The 21,185-nt window shown below is 45.6% G+C and overlaps 1 protein-coding gene across 1 annotated transcript in view; it reads left to right on the top strand.

Moving 5' to 3' along the window:
- The window catches only part of WIPI2 (WD repeat domain, phosphoinositide interacting 2), a 37,718-nt gene that overhangs the window by 1,987 nt on the left and 14,546 nt on the right, over positions 1-21,185 (top strand). The window contains exon 2 of the mRNA XM_059154468.1: positions 4,803-4,885. Coding sequence (XP_059010451.1) covers positions 4,803-4,885 — 83 coding nt within the window. The remainder of the gene's footprint in view (positions 1-4,802; positions 4,886-21,185) is intronic.

The raw sequence follows: 21,185 nt of genomic DNA on the forward strand, positions 1-21,185 counted from the left end.
CAAGAGATTTCTGAGATTTCTGTGTCCTAATTTGGACTTGCCAGAGACCTTGATATAGTATGAATATAAATTGTTAAGGGTAAGTTAGGATTATACTAGAAGTTTATCAGTTAAAATGACTATAGTTTGTCTTAAAGAAACACACGAGTTCCTGAGGAAAGGCTGCACGGTTTACCCCTTTGCCTCCCTTATCCATCTCTAGAAACTATAGAGGAACACAGTTTTTCACAAGACAAAGGTGATTGGTGTGGGATCCACATCCACTGTATTGAGTGAGAAAATCTGGAAGCCATTTCACTTAGTAGAATAGGTGTATGTTACGCAGGAAGGCTTAACAAAGAATACTCCTTGTATAGCTAGCTATAGCCTGCTTTTTTTGTCCAGAAAGTGTGCTCATTTTTCTAGGATTCTTTCCCTGAAAGTATGAATAAGTTTTGTTTTGTTTTGTTTTTGTTTTGTTTTGTTTTGTTTTGTTCTTAAGAGCACTGAAAGCACTAAAACAGCTGATCTCAGTCACTTATTGTCTAGTTAGTTCCAATCCTAGTTTCTGGAAGTAACAGTGTGGAAGGTCTATTTTGGAGGGATTTTTGGCTTTTGAAATTGAAGTTAACAAACTATTAAGTGGCAGAGTGTCACTTAAATGAAAATGTCAAGGACTGAAGTCCTCCATCAGATGCCACTTAGCTTGTGGGAAGCCCGTAGTTGGGCAACGTCTGTTTTAAACAATACTCCAAAAGGGGCAGATGAAAGGAAGGGACTTGGTTTTCCAAGTTTTTCGTTTGTAGCATTGTTGTTGTTAGTGTCCAGAAAAGTTATAGAGATGCTTGTTTAAATGAGATTCTTCTAGGTTACAGCAATTATTCTGGGAAAGTCACTAGTCTCCACTTTCTCCTCATCAATAAATTGAGAGGTTTGGTTGTGGATTGATTTTAAGGATCCTTCAGCCTTAAAGTTTTAGGTTATTCTGCCTGCTGGGTAGAGAGTGTGTTGGAGGAAGGCAGGACAGTCACCCAGGAGGATATTGTCCAACAGCAGTGGCCCGTGGAGAGCAGCCTGGTCAGCCGTTGGGACTTGGTGTGACTTGTGGGATGTGGAAAGTGCAGGGCAGTTAAGGTTACTCCCAAATCCCTCGTTTGGGTTTAGGGTGAATAGTGATTCCATTATGGGGGAAAGGTTAGAGGAAGTTTCAATCTGGGGACAAAGGGTGAATTCTGCTTTGGCTCCTGTGGAATTTTCAAGGCTGTGGGACTATGCAGGTGGAGATCTAGGCTGGAAATCTGTGAGCTGAGGGAAGGGCCTGCTGCTCGATTAGCTTACAAGCTAGGGCCCAAGGTCAGCAGTTCAGGTGGTTTCCTTTTTATGGGTGTGGACGAATGCTATGCAACCCTTTAATCAAGTAAGAAGGTGACGGAAAGGGAAAGCTTTTCGGGACTAATTACTGATAAGAAGGCAAAGAAAAGAAAAAAGGAGTTAAGAAAGAGATCTGATTCACATTTGAGGGTTTTTTTTTTGTTGTTGTTGTTTTGTTTTGTTTTTAGTGGCATCACTGTCTTTTAGATAGTGGACACTCAAGTTTAAATTTAGTGACAGACTTGCAGTTAAAGAGGGTGGGTCAGACAGGAGCCTTTATTTTGTCTCCCTCCCAAAACCCTACTACAAATGTCAACCAGTAAAATACCAAAAGATATTTTAAAAAAGGTTGAAACTGGTAAGGAAGGAGTCACTAGCAACAATATTTTGGCAGCTAACAAGTAGTAAAGGAACTTGGCTCCCAAATTTCTAGTGGAGAAAGTAGAGAGCCAGCCTAGTTTAAACTGCAGAATCCCCAGGCTCAGGATTGGCAGTCTAGGGAAGCTCCAGAAGTGGGATACAGGGGGACAGGATGACAATACAGAGGATTGGCCCCAAGCATGTTCCAGAAGCACTCCCTCTCCCATCCTAGCAGAGGACTTGGACCTTGTCTCCAGGGTATATAATGGAGGTCTCAATTTTGACAGCAGGTGCCTCTGAAGGCAGGGGTGTAGTAGTGAAGTGGGGGCTTGAGTAGATCTGTCCTTTTTTCTATTATAGTGAGCTGGGTTTTCCCTTTGTCAATAAAAGATCTCTCTCTCTCTCTCTCTCTCTCTCACACACACACACACACAAACGTTTATTGGGGAATAAGATTATTTAAGGAGGAAATCTCAAACTTCTCTGTTACTCTGCCTCTCCCATTAATATGTCTGCCATTGTATGGTCAGGCAAATCATGAGAAATTATTAAAAATAGGACCATTCCCCAAAGAGGGATGTACGAACCTGATTGCTGGTGTTACCACCCTTTAAAAAAATCTACCTTTATTGATAAAGTATGCATTCGTATTATAGTATATATGCATGTCAAAAAATAATTGAAATAACTGAAATATTTTTGGTTACATTTTTGGCTGACTGAGGTTTTGTAAACCGTACAATTAAAATTCTAGCTAAGGTGTTTAATATCTTAAATCAGCTTCGGAATATCTGTAAGAACATCTAAGTTCTGATGTTTGATCACCAAAGCCCAGTTTTGTTTTGTTTTGTTTTGTTTTGTTTTTTTTAAGATTTTATTTATTTATTTATTTGACAGAGAGAGAGAGATTACAAGCAGGTAGAGAGGCAGGCAGAGAGAGAGGGGGAAGCAGGCTTCCCAGGACCCTGAGATCAAGACCTGAGTCGAAGGCAGAGGCTTAACCCACTGAGCCACCCAGGCATCCTCAAAGCCCAGTTTTGACAGATTCTTCTGTTAGGAGCACAGCATCAAAATCCATGTTCTCATTAACTAGTTAAAGCTCCTTAACTCTGCCCATGAAAGAAACCCTCTCTAAGCTTCTTTTATATATAAGGCCAATAAGCTTGGTGATTTGGTTCCTAAGTCAACAAGAAATTAGAATGGGAGAGGGGCTGTTGATGCCGGGGGCAGGGCCACAGGAAGTGACACCTGTCAGCAGAACAAAAGGTGGAAAATGTATTTAGAAACTCAGCACTACAGCCTGGCCATCTGAGGTCAGTACACAAAACCCTCAACTCCTTGCTAGCATCTGAAAGGGTCACTGTATTGTAATAGTAGGGTAAGTTTAATGATGGGAGCCCCGGAAAATGTTAAGAATTTCCCATCCCCTTGTGATAGGAACACAGGAAAGCATATAGTACAAGAGCGACTTTTTCTCCTTTTTTTTTTTTTTTTTTTTAAATTTTAAAAGATTTTATTTATTTGTTTGACAGACAGAGATCACAAGTAGACTGAGAGGCAGGCAGAGAGAGAGAGGCGGAAGCAGGCTCCCCGCTGAACAGAGAGCCTGATGCGGGGCTTGATTCCAGGACCCTGGGATCATGACCTGAGCCGAAGGCAGAGGCTTTAACCCACTAGGGCACCCAGGTGCCCCCTTTTTCTCATTTTTTAATCAGAAATGGTAGGGGGGAGGTGTTGGTGCTTAATAATAGCAACCATTAGTTATCTGGAAAACATTCTCCCAAACACCCAACTTCCCAAAAGTTGTAGATTGCTGAGAGTTTGTCTTATTCTTAGCTTTCCTAAGTATTCTTCTATTTTTTTTTATTGGCACCTTATTGCTTTTCAAAATATTTACAGGTAACAATACCTAATCACTTCATTGATACAATTAATTCAGTACAGTGAAGTATCCCCCCCCCCCCAAAAAACAGACTGGTAGAAGGAGTTTTGTTGTTCTTTATACATCTAAGATGTATAAACCCATTACAGCTTAAAAATTTAATAGTGCTTATAAGCAGCTCCGTTCTTAGAATGTACTCTCCTCCTGCATATGGATGAAAGAGAGGTTGGAAATCTCGAGTTTTTAATAAGGTTTTTAATAGGTGAACTGGCCATTAGCGGGGCCCTGGTTTTTCTCTTGGTGCAGATCCTCCTGGTCTTCTGGTTTGTCTCCTGCCCCTGCTTGTCTCCACGCCCTCCCAGATACAATTCACAGCGGTTCCAGTGGCCACTTCCTCGCATGTCCCACGCTTCCTACTTCCTTGGCGCATCTTCTGTGTCTCAGAGCTGTGCTTTCTTCTGTTTGTTTGTTTGTTTGTTTCCTGCGCTCAGTCACGTTCCAGCGGGTAGTATCGTCCAAGGAGGAAAACCCTCATGGAGGGTCCCCCGGCTCCTGTGCTGGGGGCCTGGAGGGCCCGCGAGGTCCCTTGAGGCCTCTCAGCCACCACCTGGGGGCTGGTGTCCGGTGTGAGTGGCTTCACCTCTTCTTCGTAGGTCAGCTGTGCAGGCTGCTGCCAGATTCTAAGTTCGCTCTTTGCTCCGTTTTATTTCCAACCCACTGTCCGGCCCGGGCGTGACACAGGTGGTCGAACTGCATTTGCTGGGGTCTGGCCCAAAGGCCGAAGGGTGTCCTCGTCCCCTGCGCTGTCCTTGTCTTCGCTTAAAGTTTGGGGCGTCAGCTTATTTAGCCTTTGGACTGGCATGTAGGTGAGATCACCTGAGACACCCCACTCTGCCCCGAAGGGCTCATTGACCTAGGGCCGATTACTTCCATTCATTTGTCGCATTTATCTTTAAGGTTTTGTAGGCTTTAGACAAGAATACTGCCTGGACTTCGCTGACCTTCTTTCCCTGGCTGTGAGCCGGGCCATCTCGCCCTGCCCCTTTCCCCTTTCCTGCTCAGCCACCACTCACCTGCCGCTAACTCTCTGAAATGATTGGTGCAAATTTTTGGTAGAGTTGGTGGTTGCTGGTTGGTAACTTGGAGCTAGTTTGTGCATTATCACTGTCTACACGTATCAGCTCTTATTTCTGATTTGGCTTTTTTGCAGGTCCCTAGCTGTTGGTAGTAAGTCCGGTTATAAATTTTTCTCCCTTTCTTCTGTGGATAAGCTGGAACAGATCTATGAATGCAGTAAGTGTTTGTTTTATTTTTCCCCCTTCTTAAAAAAAAAAGACAAATGATACTTGAATTGGAATGCATTCTCAAATTCTGACACTGTGATTGAAGCCCCGAGACCCCTTGACCAGTGTTCTTCTCATCCCTCGATCCCCACAGATGGTACGTGTCCTCCAAGGTCTGTGCGTGCGCGTACTTCCACGGGTACGCATAGAAACATTTGTTTTATGGGTGGTTTTTTCTAACACATGATACCATGTTGTATGTATTATTCTGTCATTCCTCCCCACTTTAAATGCCATTATGTAAACCATTTTGGTTTCTGTTCTAAAGGGCTTCCAGAAAATGGAAAACCTCACAGCTGCTGTAGGAATGATTTATTTTCTTCTGTTGTCGTCTTCTGGCAGTCGGGTCACCCACATGTCAGAAGCGATACGGGACTGTGGAAGGGTTGTGTGAGCTTTGACTTCATGCTCAGTCACTCACTTGTGACTTTACATAGACTGCTTCATCTCAGACCTGAGTTTCTTTGGTTTTCGTTTGTGTGTGTCTGTGTAAGTCATGCTTGGAGATTGCATGGGAGGTACAGACCCCTCCTCCCCAGAGTGAATACACTAGAAAGCTTGGGGCTCTTCCTACATACATAACTTATTTCCTATGCACTTAACGTAGTTACACACATGTAACATACACGTAAAGGTATATTTTTGGTTTTGTGTGTGGTTTCGTTTTATAGAGGCGAGCTTGTAATACACTTTGTTCTTTATTTTTGTTTTTAAAAACGTGACCTCTTTTAGATTGACGTGATTGGATTTATGTGCAAATGTTGGGAATAATACAGATGCCTTACACCCTTTTCCCAGTTTACCGCAGTGATAGCGTTGTGTGAAAGCGCAGGGTAGCGTCAACTGCCAGGAGAGCAACATTGACGGGACCTGTCGCTCCCATTCGGGTTTCCCCAGTTCTGCTTGTACACGCGTGAGTTTTTAGAAGTTCTGTACGGTCTTAACGCCCTTGCACGTTCCTGTTCTACCAAAAGCAAGACTCTAGAAAGTTCTGACACGGTGGGATTCTTCCTGCTGTCCTTTTATGACCATACTTGTCTTCCTTCTGTCCCCCACCCCAATCCTGGCTGATCACAAATCTGTTCTCTGTTACTTAGATTTTGTCATTTCAAAAATGCCATGTGAATGGAAGATTATAACCTTTTGGGGTTTGCTTTTTTTTACTTAGCATAATTCTCTGGAAATTCAGCCAAGCTGTTGTGTGTGTGTTGGTAATTCCTTTTTTATGACTGAGAAGTATTCCATGGGTATGGCCGGACCACAGTTTACCAGTCCGCTGTTGAAGGGCAGCTGGGCTGACTCCGGTTTTTGGCGATTACAGATAAAGCTGCTGTGAACAGAGCTTTGGGTGGATGTAAGTTTCTATCTTTCTGGAATAGATACCTAAGAATATATGCTGGGCCATATGGCACCCCCCATCTTTTTTTTCTTTCTTTTTAAAGAAGCTGCCTAAGTATTTTCCAGGTAGCTGTACCGTTTTACCTTCTCACTGACCATGTATGAGAGATCCACTTCCTCTGTCTTTGCTGGCATTTGGTGTTAATCACTGTTTTTTTCACTGTGGCCATCCTGATAGGTATCAGCAGTGCGGTTCTCATTGTGCTTCTGATGGGCTTTTCCTTAACAGCTAATGACGTGGAGTGTCTTTTCACATGCTTATTTGCCACACGCATATTCTCTTTAGTGAAATGTCCACGTTTTCGCCCATGTTCTCATGGGATTATTTGGGTTTTTCTTTTTTGATGTTGAGTTTTGAGAGTTTTTTTTTTTTTTTTTTTAAAGATTTTATTTATTTATTTGTCATAGAGAGAGAAGCGAGAGCAAGCACAGGCAGACAGAGTGGCAGGCAGAGGCAGAGGGAGAAGCAGGCTCCCTGCCAAGCAAGGAGCCCGATGTGGGACTCGATCCCAGGACGCTGGGATCATGACCTGAGCCGAAGGCAGCCGCTTAACCAACTGAGCCACCCAGGTGTCCCAAGAGAGTTCTTTTTATATTCTGGATACTAGTTCTTCGTCAGACATGTGGGTGTTTTGTTTGAAGATTTTATTTATTTGACAGAGAGAGATCACAGGTAGGCAGAGAGGCAGGCAGAGAGAGAGGGGGAAGCAGGCTCCCTGCCGAGCAGAGAGCCCGATGTGGGGCTCGATCCCAGGACCCTGAGACCATGACCTGAGCCGAAGGCAGAGGCTTAACCCACTGAGCCACCCAGGAGCCCCAGGACATGCGGTTTGTAAGTATTTTCTCTTTCTATGATAAGCAGCCCCGAAACCTGCCTGTGGCCTGACCTCTGTTAAGAATCCTTATTAGAGAATTAGGAGCTGTCCACACAGCATACTTGTAATTGGTCACATGGGGTGTGCATTCAGGGAGAGACTGAATACTTAGCATTTCAGCTCCGTGAGTGTGCAGTTGTACCACCGGATTTCTTCCTTATTAACAATGTCAGTATCTCCCTCCTGAGCAACTATTCCAGTGCTGCCAACTTGGCTTTCTTGATGGTCTGGTGTTCCATTCTGGAATTCTCTGCCTGCCGATAGCTCTGAAGAAGGGGGAGGTGGGGCGAGTAGGGCCAGCAGGCTTCTCCTTCGTTCTTGGTTCCATTCACTCCATGAACACCTCTCAGGGACCTGCTGTGTGCTGGGCCCTATTCTGCGCATGGAGATGCGGTAGCGGCCATGTTCCTGTCCCCTTGACACTTGTGGTTAAGTGGAGAGAGACAACAGAATACATGGATCTGTGTCCAGTGTTAGGCTGGAGACATGGCAACAAGCACAGACACAGATACCACCTCCCACCCCTGTTGCATAAGACGAAGACGTCGGGGAAATGTCACTTCTTCTGCTGTTGCTTGAGATGGAGGAGTTCTTGTGGTCTGCCCCTAGGGGAGAGGGTTTACAGCCTCCCTCCAGGCCTCGGCCCCCTCTCCTCAGTAGCCCTTCGGGTGACCCCTCCCCTCCATCAGTGGAGTGGCGGACTTCTCTGCTCTCCGATGGTTGTTGCTGCCCCAAAGGCTAGCACCCAGGCCTTCCCCCAGGAGCTCTCCAGTGTTTCTGACTCATATTTCCTGTGGGTTGCCTTAGAGTTTACTCCTTTTTTTGTTTTCAGACTTGGCCTGCTGATGATTACTAAATCTTCTTTTCAAAAAGCCTCTTTTCTTGTATGAAGCTCGAAGATGCGATCTGGGTGATAAAACGGCTGGGAACTCGTGTGCTTGCTTATCTCAGGTGGCTGTCAGTAGTTTGAAAAAAATCTCCAAACTGGTCACCTTCCCATGGTCTCACAGAGATTGTTCCCTGCAGGGGATTTCTTCAAAGAAGGGTAGCCTGATCTCTGAATTCCATCGGGTTTTTATGAATGACTAAAACATTTACTAACTCTCCGCCCCGGTGAGCCCCTGAATTGTGCAGTGAAAGTGCGGCTGTAGTGACTAGGGTCAGTCACCTGCTTTGAAATCCGTAGAATCCCCCACCCCCAGCACTCATCTGTTCCCTTGAACTTTATTTACTGATTCTTGGTGCCTCATTTTTTTTTTTAAAAGGTTTTTGGTGGAACAAAACGTGATGTCTTGATAATACTGTAAAAAGAGTGGGTATTTAGTGACCAACATGGTAAGGTGGAAGATTTCTTTGATCTTCTCAGTGAACTTTGACCCTTAGAAATAGGTGATGAAAACAAAGAATTTTTTTAAGGGTTAATACTTTAAACGGGAAGTGATAAAATTCTTTCTTTTTCTCCTGGAAATTCTTTTTCTCCTGGAATGGTGTCCAACTCTCCTCTCTCTTGCATACTTTCTTTCTTTTTTTTTTTTTAAGATTTTATTTATTTATTTGACAGAGAGAGATGACAAGCAGGCAGAGAGGCAGGCAGAGAGAGAGGAGGAAGCAGGCTCCCCGCTGAGCAGAGAGCCCAATGCGGGGCTCCATCCCAGGACTTTGGGATCATGACCTGAGCCAAAGGCAGAGGCTCAACCCACCGAGCCACCCTGGCGCCACCTCTTTTTTTTTTTTTTTTTTTTTAAGATTTTATTTATTTATTTATTTGACAGAGAGAAACAGTGAGAGAGGGAACACAAGCAGGGGGAGTGGGAAAGGGAGAAGCAGATTTCCCACCAAGCAGGGAGCCCGATGTAGGGCTGGATCCCAGGACCCTGGGATCATGACCTGAGCCGAAGGCAGATGTTCAACCAACTGGCGCCCCTCCCACACACACTTTTATTGAGTAGATCAAAGAATCAAAGAATGTCTGTTCCGAAACAGGTCAGCTACCGAATCAAGATTGGTTTCTGGGGACGCCTGGGTGGCTTAGTTGGTTAAGCAGCTGTCTTCGGCTCAGGTCATGATCCCAGGGTCCTGGGATCAAGAGTCCCACATTGGGCTCCTTGCTCGGCAGGGAGCCTGCTTCTCCCTCTGTCTCTGCCTGCCACTCTGTCTGCCTGTGCTCGCTCTCGCTCCCTCTCTGTCTCTCTGACAAATAAATAAAATCTTTAAAAAAAAAAAAAAAGATTGGTTTCTGGAATTTTTCTACAAATAGACCCAGAGCAAAGAATACACGTGATGCTTCGAGGTTTCGTGCAGGCTCGTAATCTCAGCTGCGTTTCACAAACTCAGATCTTTGCTCTCGGTTACTGTTGCTGTCACAGAAAGAATGAGCCAGAACTGGTCTTGGGAAGAACAGAATGAACAACTGCTCGTTCTTCTGCTGGTGATTTAAACAAACAAACAAAAAAAGCCTTTCCCCCAGAAATAGTGGAAGATTTTTTTTCCCCGTCTATATTGTAATTTCTGAAGCTGCAGGAACTCCTGTGTATGTATTTCCTGTTGTTTGTGCCCATGCCCTTTTGTCCTGTCATTCTCTCTCTCTGTCTCTCTCCACTCTCTATCCCTTGTGTGTGTGGAGATAAGTACATAACATGCAGATATGTTGATCTCCCTTCCCTGAAACAGGATTGAAGTGAAATCCTTCCCCCGTAGACAAAATAAAGGGTGTGTAGATGTCATTTGTAGAGTAGCCCATAAGTTGGGAGGAAAAGTTGGCTTTTTCACATTCTGCATTGTGTATGTTTGCGTTTTTAAGTGTCTGAGCTAAGAAAACATACCTCAGGGAGCATTGAGCTCTGAAATCGAGCTTATGCGGACTGTTCTGACCTGCACAAAGGTGACCGGCCCCTGCTTTGTCACCAGCCGGACGTCCAGACATAGAGCACCTGTCATCTGAAGACTCACCGTCGTCGACCCTACAGGCTGTCACCTGCCCCTGAAGGTCTGAGAAATGGTGCTCTTGAGATCGTTCCGATTTGACAGACAACCCTGGTTGGAATATTCATTTCCATGAAACATGGTTTTGGATCTTAGGGGAAGAAATCCAGCGGCCTTTCTCTGCCTAAATCCATTGTGATAAAGAGCGGGCTCTTGCCTCTCCGTACAGCTGCAGGTGTCTGGCAGATGTGCCTCGTTTGGACGTGCGTCTTGTCTCTTCCTGGTTTCTAGAAGTTTTATCCTTGTCAGCTCAAAGCAGCACCTGCAGAAGCAAAACAGCATTCTTTTTTAAATCAAGTAATTGGCGTTCTTAAATGAAGTTTCAGATGGGCAGTCTCTGGGAAGAACATTTGTTGGAAACTGTAGCCAAGGCCTCCTAGAATGGGCCTTGAAGACCAAGCTTTCAGCAACACCTGAGGTCACTGAGGTTTACGTTCAGACTTTCTTAGGGGTTGGTGGGTCAGGGGAGTGTTTATCGGGTCCGGAGTCTCCGTGGCAGGCCACCTTGAAGAATCATAGACATTTAGCCTTCTTTATCCCGCGTTCATTGGATGCAGGGCCCTTGGGTTATGGGTTGATGGCTGGTGTGCTATAGTTGCGTGGGAGGGCTGTGTTGAGTCTGCTTCGGTTTAGTGGGAAGTGACTGCCCGTGTGTACATGTTTAAAGGTGCTCTTGAGAGTGAGGTATCCTGTAAGAATGTTACAGAGCCTCTTGGAATCCTGCAGTAGAAAATTAACTGGCCCTAACCACCGACAGCACAGAAAGGCAGGGCGCGTTATGAAGGTGTGTTTCTTTCTGAAAAGGCGGAGACCCTTGGTGCAGGACAGAAAGGCACCCCAAGGCCGGTCCTTGTGTGTGGTTGCCGCTTCCCAAGTGGGGACGGAAGCAGGTTAGCTGCGAGGTCACCCGACTCATCTGCCCTTTGCACAAGGACCTTGGGCTTTTCCTGGTTCCCGGCTCCTTTGGAAGTCTGATGAGAGCTGTGATGGCTTCTGAGACCCCGAGGCCTGCAGGAGGTTTCTAGGATTCAGGGCCTTGGAGTTTCCGAGAAGACCCCACTCACCCCCACCCCTGCCAGGAGGTGCCACCCAACAACTCACGTCCGCCCTCCACCCCCGCTGTCTACACTTCTTACCTTGCATCTTAACATTTTGGCCAGAATCCCAATTCTGCAATCGTTTGTGCTGTTATTTATTTACTTATTTTAAAAAGATTTTATTTATTTTAATTTGACAGAGAGAGACACAGCAAGAAAGGGAGCACAAGCAGGGGGAGTGGGAGAGGGAGAAGCAGGCTTCCTGCTGAGCAGGGAGCCGGATGCAGAACTCTATCCCAGGACCCAGGGATCATGACCTGAGCCAAAGGCAGATGCTTAAGAACTGAGCCACCCAGATGCCCCATCTGTGCTGTGTAACAGCTTTTTCAAGATGTAACTTACATACTGTAAAAATCACTGATTTAGTGTACAAGTCAGTGGGTTTTAATACATTTCCTAAGTTGTACAACATACCGTAATCTAACTTGAAGACCTAGTTCTCCCTAGAAGAAACCCTGAGTCCCTCCATGGCCACTGGCCGCCTCCCTGCAGCTGCCTATCTGCTTTCTGCCACGGCGCGACGGCTGCCCTGGGCAGCTCAGATAAGCGGAGTCCGGTGTGACCGGCCAGCTTTTCTCACTTTGAATGTTTTCAAGGTTTATCCACGTGGGAGCCTGTCTTGGCACCTCATTTCTTTTACTGCCCAGCAATCCCCCCTTCCACGGACACACCATGTTCTGTTGCGGGATGCCGGGGGGCTTCTCCTTCTCGGCTCTTGTAAATGGTGCCGCTGTGAGCGTTCGTGTGGACGCGTGTTTTCTTGCCTCTTGAGGCAAGAGACACCTGTCCGAGTGGAATTGCTGGGTGAGATCTCTCTTTGGCCCACTGTGAATAGAGCGGTCACGTAAACCAGAGCTGGGAAGATGAGATCAACAAAAGAACATGTATAAATGGACAGATACTGCCGACTCGCCCTTGAAAAGGGTTCTTACTAACAGGGTCTGGGTGCCTGTGTTCTGACCTTGGCACTGGGCATTATCAAACATTCATAGTAATGATCTAAATTCATAGTAATGAGCTAAAAGATACATTCATTTGCCTTTATGTTTCTAAAATTGTACCTGAAATGGAACTCTATTTTTTTCATGTGCTTTTTTTTTTTTTAACTGCTTGTTTCTTTCTTGTTTTTTAAAGTTCCTTTGCCTGTTTTTCTACTGGACTATTTGTCTGGTAATAAATAAATACATTTGACTGATTTAAAAGCAAATCAGCCACTTGTTGCAGGTTGCAAATATTTCCCCTGGATTGTTTGCTTTTTTTTTTTTTTTTTTTTTTAAGATTTTATTTATTCATTTGACAGACAGAGACCACAAGTAGGCAGAGAGGCCGGCAGAGAGAGAGGAGTAAACAGGCTCCCTGCTGAGCAGAGAGCCCGGATGATGGGGCTCAATCCCAGGACCCTGAGATCATGACCCGAGCCAAAGGCAGAGGCTTAACCCACTGAGCCACCCAGGCGCCCGGATTGTTTGCTTTTTGACGTTGTCTGTGGTCTTCTTGCCGGGTTGGAGTCTTGAGTTTTTGCCTACTCAGATGATTTGTCCGCTGTCTGAAGGTTTCCATGCTTTGGAGCACCAGAAAGGCTCCAGACAGGCGTTTCCTGTATCAGGGGTGCATAAAACAACATTCTCCGGTGGTGTCTTTAGTTCTTTGGTGTATTGTGTTTTACATTAAATACTTGATCGACCTAGAATGCATTTTGATGTTATTATATCTTTCATTTGTATTCATGGGCTGGAAAAGATGGTTTTCCCGTGTCCTTTGTTATTTAGAGGGACTTGCTGAATTATTTGGGGTGAAATATCAAGATAATAATGAGCCTCTTTCGAAACTTCAGAGAAGAAAAACATAGTTGAAGCCAAATGGCAGAAAGATAAGATGTGTTTCAAGCGATGGGTATAGGAGGTTTATTATACTGCTCTCTTTTATGAATATTTGCAGTTGAAAAAAGCTTTATGACTCCCGCATCCCCCCATTTAAAGACATCCTAAAATTACATCCACTTTTTTTCCTCCATTACAATTTAAAAAATTTTTTCAGATTTGTAGTTGGTAGAAAAAATAAGCAAACACCCCAACCCACTACTTGTTCACTTTCTCTACACTCAGATTTAAGCAGATGAATGACACATGCTGTCTTCTTCCCACCATTTTGTTCATGGACATTTTCAAACACAGGGAAGTTGGTACAGCTGCACCATATGTCCACCCTTAGAGTCTCATTAACACTTCACGGTATTCATCCTGTCACACGTCCGTCTGTCCCTCTTTGTGTGCATCTCCCCAGGCACCGCAGGCATCAGCACATACTTCCCATAAACACGCCACCGTAAATGTTACTCACTAGGGGGTGCTGTTTGTTTTATTTTGAGGCAATACCTACTTAAAATGGACTGCATAAATCTTAGGTAAACATTCTGTGTTTTGACAAGTCATACGGACATATCAAGGTTTACCGTCACTCCAGAAAGTTCCCTCATACTCCTGCCCCCCATCAGCTCCAGCTCCCTTTCGCCCCCTAAGAGACAAGGCTTGTTCTGGGTTTTCCCGGCTATAGATGAGTTTTGCCTGTAATAGAATGTCGTGAAAATGCAGCGTGTACTCTTCGGATCACATTTCTTTCAGTCACATAGTGTTTCTGAGGGCTCCCATACGTGTTTTTGAGGGCTTCCATACGTGTCTCAGTTGCCCGCTGTGTGAATACATGGGTTTGTCCTTCTGTTGATGAACATCTACAGTTTTTCCAATTTTAGCTGTTATGGATATAGTTGTTATGAACATTCTTGTACAGATCCCTTTGTGAACCTGTTTTCATTTCTCTTAAGTCAATATCTAGGAGTGCAAAGTGTGTTCTGTTTTATGAGAAACTTCCGGATTCTCCTCTAGGAGGCTGTCCCATTTTGTATTCCCACCCGTGCTGTATGGGATTCTGGGCCTGTGTCCTCACCAGTGTTTGCTGTTACTAATCTTTTTAATATTAACCATTTTGATGTGTGCATAGTGATAAGTCATTGTGGGTTTTTTTGGTTTTTTTTTTTAAGATTTTATTTATTTATTTAGAGATGGGGGGGCAGAGAGAGAGGGAGAGAAAGAATCTCAAGATTCCCTGCTGAGCACGAGCTGGACTAGGGGCTTGATCCCATGGCCCTGAGATCGTGACCTGGTGCTTAACTGACTAAGCCACCAAGGTGCCTCTGGTAGCACTATTGTTTTTTTTATTTTTTATTTTTTTAAGGACTTTATTTATTTATTTGAGAGAGAGATCACAAGTAGGCAGGGAGAGGTGGGGAAACAGGCTGCCCACTGAGCAGAGAGCCCGATGCAGGGCTCTATCCCAGGACCCTGAGATCATGACCTAATTGGAAGGCAGGGGCTTTAACCCACTGAGCCACCCAGGTGCCCAGTAGCTCTATTTTAATTTTTTGAGGAACCTCTCTACTTTTCCAAAGTGGCTGCATTGATTGACACCCACCAATAGTGTACAGAGGTTACCTATTTTCCATGCCCCTGCCAACGCTTGTCACATTGTGAAGATTAGTCATGTTGAGCATCTTTTCATGTTCCTGTTGACCATTGTATATCTTTGGGAAAGTGTCTATTCTAGTCCCCTGTCCATTTTTTAATTGGGGTATTTGGTTTTTTGGTGTTGTGTTGTCTAAGTTTTTTTTTTTTTATATATATTTTGCATATTAACCTGTCATCTAATAAACGGTTTGCGAGTATCTTGTCCTTTTCGTTTTCCTGATGGTTTCCTTTGCTGGGTAAAAGCATTTAAGTTTCAAATAACCCCATTTGTTTATTTTGGCTTTTGTTTCCTTTGCCTGAGAAGACTGGTCCAGAAAAATGTTGCTAAAACCAACATCAGAAAGCTACCGCCTGTGGTGTCTTCTGGAAGTTTCATGGCTTCAGGTTTCACATTCAAGTCTTTAACCCATTTTTAACTTTTTTTGTGTATGGTGTGAGAAAGTGATCCAGTTTCCCCGGCTCCGTGTTTTGAAGAGACTGTCTTTTCCCATTGTATATTCTTGCCGCCCCTGTGGTAGATCCGTTGACCATGTATGGGTGAGGTTTTTTCGGGGTCTGTTCTGTTGGTCTCTGTGTCTGTTTTTGTGCCAATACCATACTGTTTTGGTGCCTGTAGTTTTGAGTATAGTTTGAAATCAGCATAATTCCAGCCTTCTTGTTCTTTCTGAAGATTACTTTGGCTGTTTGGGATCTTTTCTGGTTCCATATAAATTTTAGGATTCCTTTTTCTGGTTCTGTAAAAAATGCCTTTGGTGTTTTGATAGAGATCGTGTTGAATCTCAAGATTGCATTGGGTAGTGTGAGCATTTAACAGTGTTAAATCCTCCAACCTATGAACATGGACTATCTTCCCATTTATTTGTATCTTTTCCAGTCTCTTTCATCAGTGTCTTACAGATTCAGAATACGGCTCTTTGACCACCTTGGTTAAATTTATTCCTAGGTATTTTGATTTTTTTTTTTTTTTTAAGATTTCATGTATTTATTTGACAGAGATCACAAGTAGGCAGAGAGGCAGGCAGGGTGGGGGGAAGCAGGAAACAGGCTCCCTGCTGAGCAGAGAGCCTGATGCAGGGCTCGATCCCAAGACCCTGGGATCATGACCTGAGCCGAAGGCAGAGGCTTTAACCCACTGAGCTACCCAGGCGCCCTTATTTTGATATTCTTTTAATGCAGTTGTAAATAGGATTGTTTTCTTAGTTTCTTTTTCCGTTAGCTCATTATTAGTATATAGAAACACAGCTGATTTCTACATGTTAATTTTGTCTTCTCTGACTACTGAATTCATTTGTAAGTTTTGATGATTTTTTGGTGGAGTCTTGAGGGTTTTCCATATTATAGTATCATGTGATCTGCAAGTAGTGATCGTTTTACTTCTTTTCCAATGTGGATATGCCCCCTCTCCATTTTAAGGCCTTCAAGAAAACGGTCATATGGCGAGGCCAGAGGACTGCTTCTGTTAGAATCCCATGACTAGCATTGCCGTGCCCGTGGCTGATTGAGCTATTTGCACATCCCAGGGAGATTATATCAGTTAGTCTACTGGAAAAGTAGGACATATTTTTCTCTCCAAAGTAGGAAAAAAACTGCCACTTGTGTGGCAGGATGGACAGTGATTCGTATCTATATATCTTGATCTACCTACCTGCCTTTTTTTTTTTTTTTTAAGCTGCTGGATGGTTGACACACAACATTCCATTAGTTTCAGGCGTACAATGTGACTGCACGACTCTGAAGGCATGCCGTGCCCGCAGCGGCTGCAGCCACACCGCCCGTCTGCATACGGCGCTCCTGCGTCGCCACTGACTGCATTCCCCACGCTGGGCCTTCCATCCCCCTGGCTTACTTCATACCCGGGAGCCTCGCTCCTTTCCCCTCCACCCATTCGTGCCCATCCTTCCAACTCCATTCCCTCTGTCAGCCACCACTTTGTCCCTTGTATTTATGAGTCTTTCTTTGGTTCTGTTCTTAGATTCCACACGTAAGGGAAACCATGTGGTATTCGTCTCTCTCTGTATAATACCCTCTAGGTGCGTCCATGTGGATCTCACTCTTCTTCCGTGGCTGAATACTCTCCAGTGTGCGTGTCCACCGCAGCTTTATCTGTCCGTTCATCCGTGGACACTTGGGTTGCCTCCAGGTCTTGGCTATTGTAAATAATGCTGCAGTAAATGTAGGGGTGCGTACATCTTTTCAGAGTAGTATTTTCCTTTTCTTTGGGTAAGTACCCAGCAGTAGAATTCTGGATCATATGGTATTTCCATTTTTCTTTTTTTTAATTTATTTGACACAGAGATCACAAATAGGCAGAGAGAGAGGGGGAAGCAGGCTCCTGGCTGATCAGAGAGCCCGATGCGGGGCTTGATCCCAGGACCCTGAGATCATGACCTGATCGTGACTGAAGGCAGAGGCTTAACCCACTGAGCCACCCAGGTGCCCCGGTATTTCCATTTTTAATTTTTTGCGGAGCCTTCGTACTGTTTTCCAGAGTGGCTGCACCTGTTCACATTCCCACCAGCAGTGCCCCGGGGCTCCCTTCTCTCCACATCCTCACCAGCATTTGTGACTTCTTTTTGAGGATAGCCATTCTGACTCATGTGAGGGGGTATCTCATTGTGGTTTTAATTTGCGTTTCCCTAATAGTTAGTGATGTTGAGCATCTCTTCTTGTGTCTGTTTGCCATGTCTGTCTTTGGAAATATGTTTATTCAGGTCCTTTACCCATTTTAAAATCAGATTATTTGGTTGAGCCAAGCTTATATATGTGTGTGTGTGTGTGTGTGTGTGTGTGTGTGAGATATTAACCCGTTATCAGATATGTCATTTGCAAATATCTTCTCCCATTCAGTAGGTTGCCTTTCCATTTTGTTCATTTCCTCTGCTGTGCAGAAGTATTTTATTTTGGTGCAGTCCTCATAGTTTATTTTTGCTTTGTTTCTCTTCCCCGAGGAGACACATGTAGAAAAATGTTGCCAAGGTTGAGGTCACAGAGGTCACTGCCTGTGTTTTCCCTGAGCAGTTTCGTGGTTTCAGGTCTCACATCTCAGTCTTCAGTCCGTCTGGAGTGTGTTTGGTGTGCGGTGTGAGGAAGGGGTCTGGGCTCATCCTTCCACGTGTGGCCGTCCAGGCCTCACAGCACCATCTTGAAGAGATTTTTCTACCCGTTGGGTATTCTTGCCTCCTTTTAATTTGTTTGCTTTCCTGTGGCTATGCTCAGGGCTTCAGCTCTGTGTTGGATAGACGTGGCGAGAGTGGGCGACCTGGTCCTGTTCCTGCTCTTAGGAAAGGAAGCTCTCCATGCTGACCCGTGAATGCTGTGTCAGCTGCTGATTGTCACCCATGACCCGGATCAGGTTGTGGTCCCCCTTCGAGTTGTCCATTTATCCAGTCATTACCGTGTCATCAGTTGCTCCACTGACACATGGGGCAGCTCGGGTGTGAGGACAGATGCCTCAACCCTATGGTGATGCGTGTGAGTGACACACGGGCTGCCGGCCCTCCCCGTGTTTCTTCCCTGCTTCATAGCTCGGCTCCTGCTGTGGCCAGACTTTGTCACTTCCTCCCCACCTTTCGCGTTCCCTTCTGCCTCCACCTCTCCGTCAAGATTTGCCAAGGTTACCCCAGATTCGGTGATTGCACCGCACAGCCACTCTGGGCACAGTGGATGTTTCTGTACCGCAGCATCTTCCCTTAGCTTCGGGGTCACGGGGGCCTGGTTTTTCTCCCCCTCACTCAGTCTCCGCTGCTGGCTCCCCTCCTCTGCCTGACCCTGAACTGTTGAGTGCCGCCCAGGGCCCTCAGCAACACGCGGCCGGCTATTGGCCCCTGTTCACCCCTCCCTCCTCGTGCCTGGAGCAGCTCTCTAATTGCATGTGTCGAATGGGTGAAGGAAATAAGGTTGTGTCAGACAGATGAGTAGAATCCATTCTTTGAAGAAAAATAGTCCGTTCTCATTGTTTACTACAGTCGTCCGGTTCTGTCAGGTTACTGCGAATAGCAGATTAGCAGATATGGAAGAGCTGCTCCCGGCGTGGGGCTCCTGTGAGCCTCTGGTCACAGTGTTTTCATCAGATGATGAATGCATGAGCTTGTTTCATGTGTTTCTGTTTAAAGACATCTTATTTGAATATATATAGTTGATTTATTAAGGATGAACTCACAGCAATAACACGGACTCATGCTAAACAAAGCTTACCAGCCGCACACGATTCTCCGGGGGACACGGCCCGGCCCTCTTGCCCTTGGGAGCACCGGACGGCGCTGTGGCTGGAGGCCGTTGTAAGCTGTGGGATCACTGACCAAAAGTGCAGGAGGCGAAAACACAGACCGTGGAAAGGACAGTTGTTCACGGTGTGAGCTGAAAACTAGAAAGCGGCGGGTAGCTCCCTGTTCGGCTTCTGATGGGAGCGCGTGTGTCCCGCGCACTTAATCATTTTCTTGCTGCCTTGTGTGTGTCCCCAGATCACTGTAGAAGCAGCTCAAGTATTAGTTTTGGGGGGTTACAGATACGCTTTAGCAACCAGGCAAATTTACAGATACAGAATCTGAATAATGAGGATTGACTGTACTTGGAAATGAGTTGTTTTCACCACTGATTTAATTTAGGGGGTAGTAAATTTCAATAACTTTTACTTATTTTGTAAGAACTCAGTGTCCCGTAGGCCACCTTCTCTTCACTGTTTCCCGGTCGTGCAGTGAATGGAGCTGAGGCTCCAGCTCCTGTTTCGCCATTGAGGAATTGGGTACCGGGTACCAGGTCTTTTTTTTTTTTAAGAATTATCAAATTTTAAATTTTTATTGGCATATGCTGCTTTGATTTTTGGAGGGAGATTTAGAGAATTTTATTTTTTTAATTTATTTTAATTTAGTTTTTGTATGTGTGTTTGCCAAAATTCATTGTTTATGCACCACACCCAGTGCTCCATGCAAACCATGCCCTCCTTAATACCCACCACCAGGCTCACCCAACCCCCCCACTCTCCTCCCCTCCACAAGCCTCAGTTTGTTTCTCAGAGTCCACACCAGGTCTTATAACTAGTGAACAGCACAGTCAGGACTCAGTCTGATTTCCACGGGGTGCCCTGCCTCTCTTGGTCCCCGTCATACCCCCGACCTCGTGAGCACTGTGGTACCGGCAGCGCTTGCCCAGTGCTCATGCTAGAATGAACGCACTTGGACTTGACCCCCCAAGGGCATGGTGCGCCTTCCCCATGGACACAAATACCGTGGGCAGCATTAGCCCATTTTTAGATAGGTCCTTATTCAAGAGATTGCGTTTTGTTTAATGGTAGTTTGAAAGGTTTGGGACGTACCCCAGAATCTAATCCTAGGTCTGTATCAGTCATCGGACAAGCTTCTAACCAGCTGCTCTTGGGGTGCCAGGCCTAGGGGGGTACACCCTGACCTGGCTGGGGACGCCGCTGGCTGGCCAGTGGTAATGGGATAACTGCCAGAATGAGAAGCAGAGAAAGTGATTGATTAAGTGCATCCCAGAAAGTCATTAAATCTTGAAAAAAGACCAAGGTGTAAAGGGCAAGGGGACCCTGAAGAGGGAGCCTGGGGACAGGAATGGAGGAAGTGCCCTTGGCCCCCAGCCTGAGCAGCCAAGTTTGGTGGCCCGGAGCCCTCCCGGCATCTGCCGGTCCAGCGGGCCTGCTGCTCACCAAATAAGCTTCTGGTCATAATGTGGTGTCCCCGCTAGTTTCCAAGGGGAAGGGGCTGGTCAGGAAAGCAAGTATTGGGACCCGAAGGGCCTTCTCACTGCATATGACCAACAGTCTGGTTTCCCGTCGGTCTCATCTGAGCCCAGTTGCTGTGGGGATTGAGCTCTGCCATGTGCCCGTCAGCACTGCGAAGGCTGGAGACACGCTTGTCAGTGAGGACAGACCAAACACCCAGCCTGCGTGTGACCTCAGGACCTCCCTTGACTCTGCCTTTCTGCGGAGAGTCAGGGCCTAGAAGGGACTGGCCACTTTCTGAGATGCTGCCGGCTGACACCTACTCTGTCTGCATCGAGCCCAGCCTGCTGCTATGGGAACGAGAAGTGGTTTGTGTAAACGTGACCGGGAATCAGACACTTGATTTCACAGCCTATTCCATGCTAAGGAGCAGCAAAATCCTATTGTTCTCCCGCACAGCCATGTGTCATGTCTCACATCATACACATATGATTCTGGCTACCACCGTGTATGTAAGTACCTCGCCGTGTTGAGCGCATCAGGCCATCACAGCCACACCGAAATGGGTGATACCACGCATTTTCCTAGAAATTGTTTCTCTCTCTTTTTAAAGATTTATTTTAGAGAGCAGGCAGAGGGGAGGGGCAGAGGGAGAGGGAGAGAAAGAACCTCAAGCAGATTCCTCACTGAGTGCAGAGCC

This window comes from Mustela lutreola, chromosome 17 (assembly GCF_030435805.1).
Source record: "Mustela lutreola isolate mMusLut2 chromosome 17, mMusLut2.pri, whole genome shotgun sequence".
In the NCBI taxonomy this organism is placed as follows: Eukaryota; Metazoa; Chordata; class Mammalia; order Carnivora; family Mustelidae; genus Mustela; species Mustela lutreola.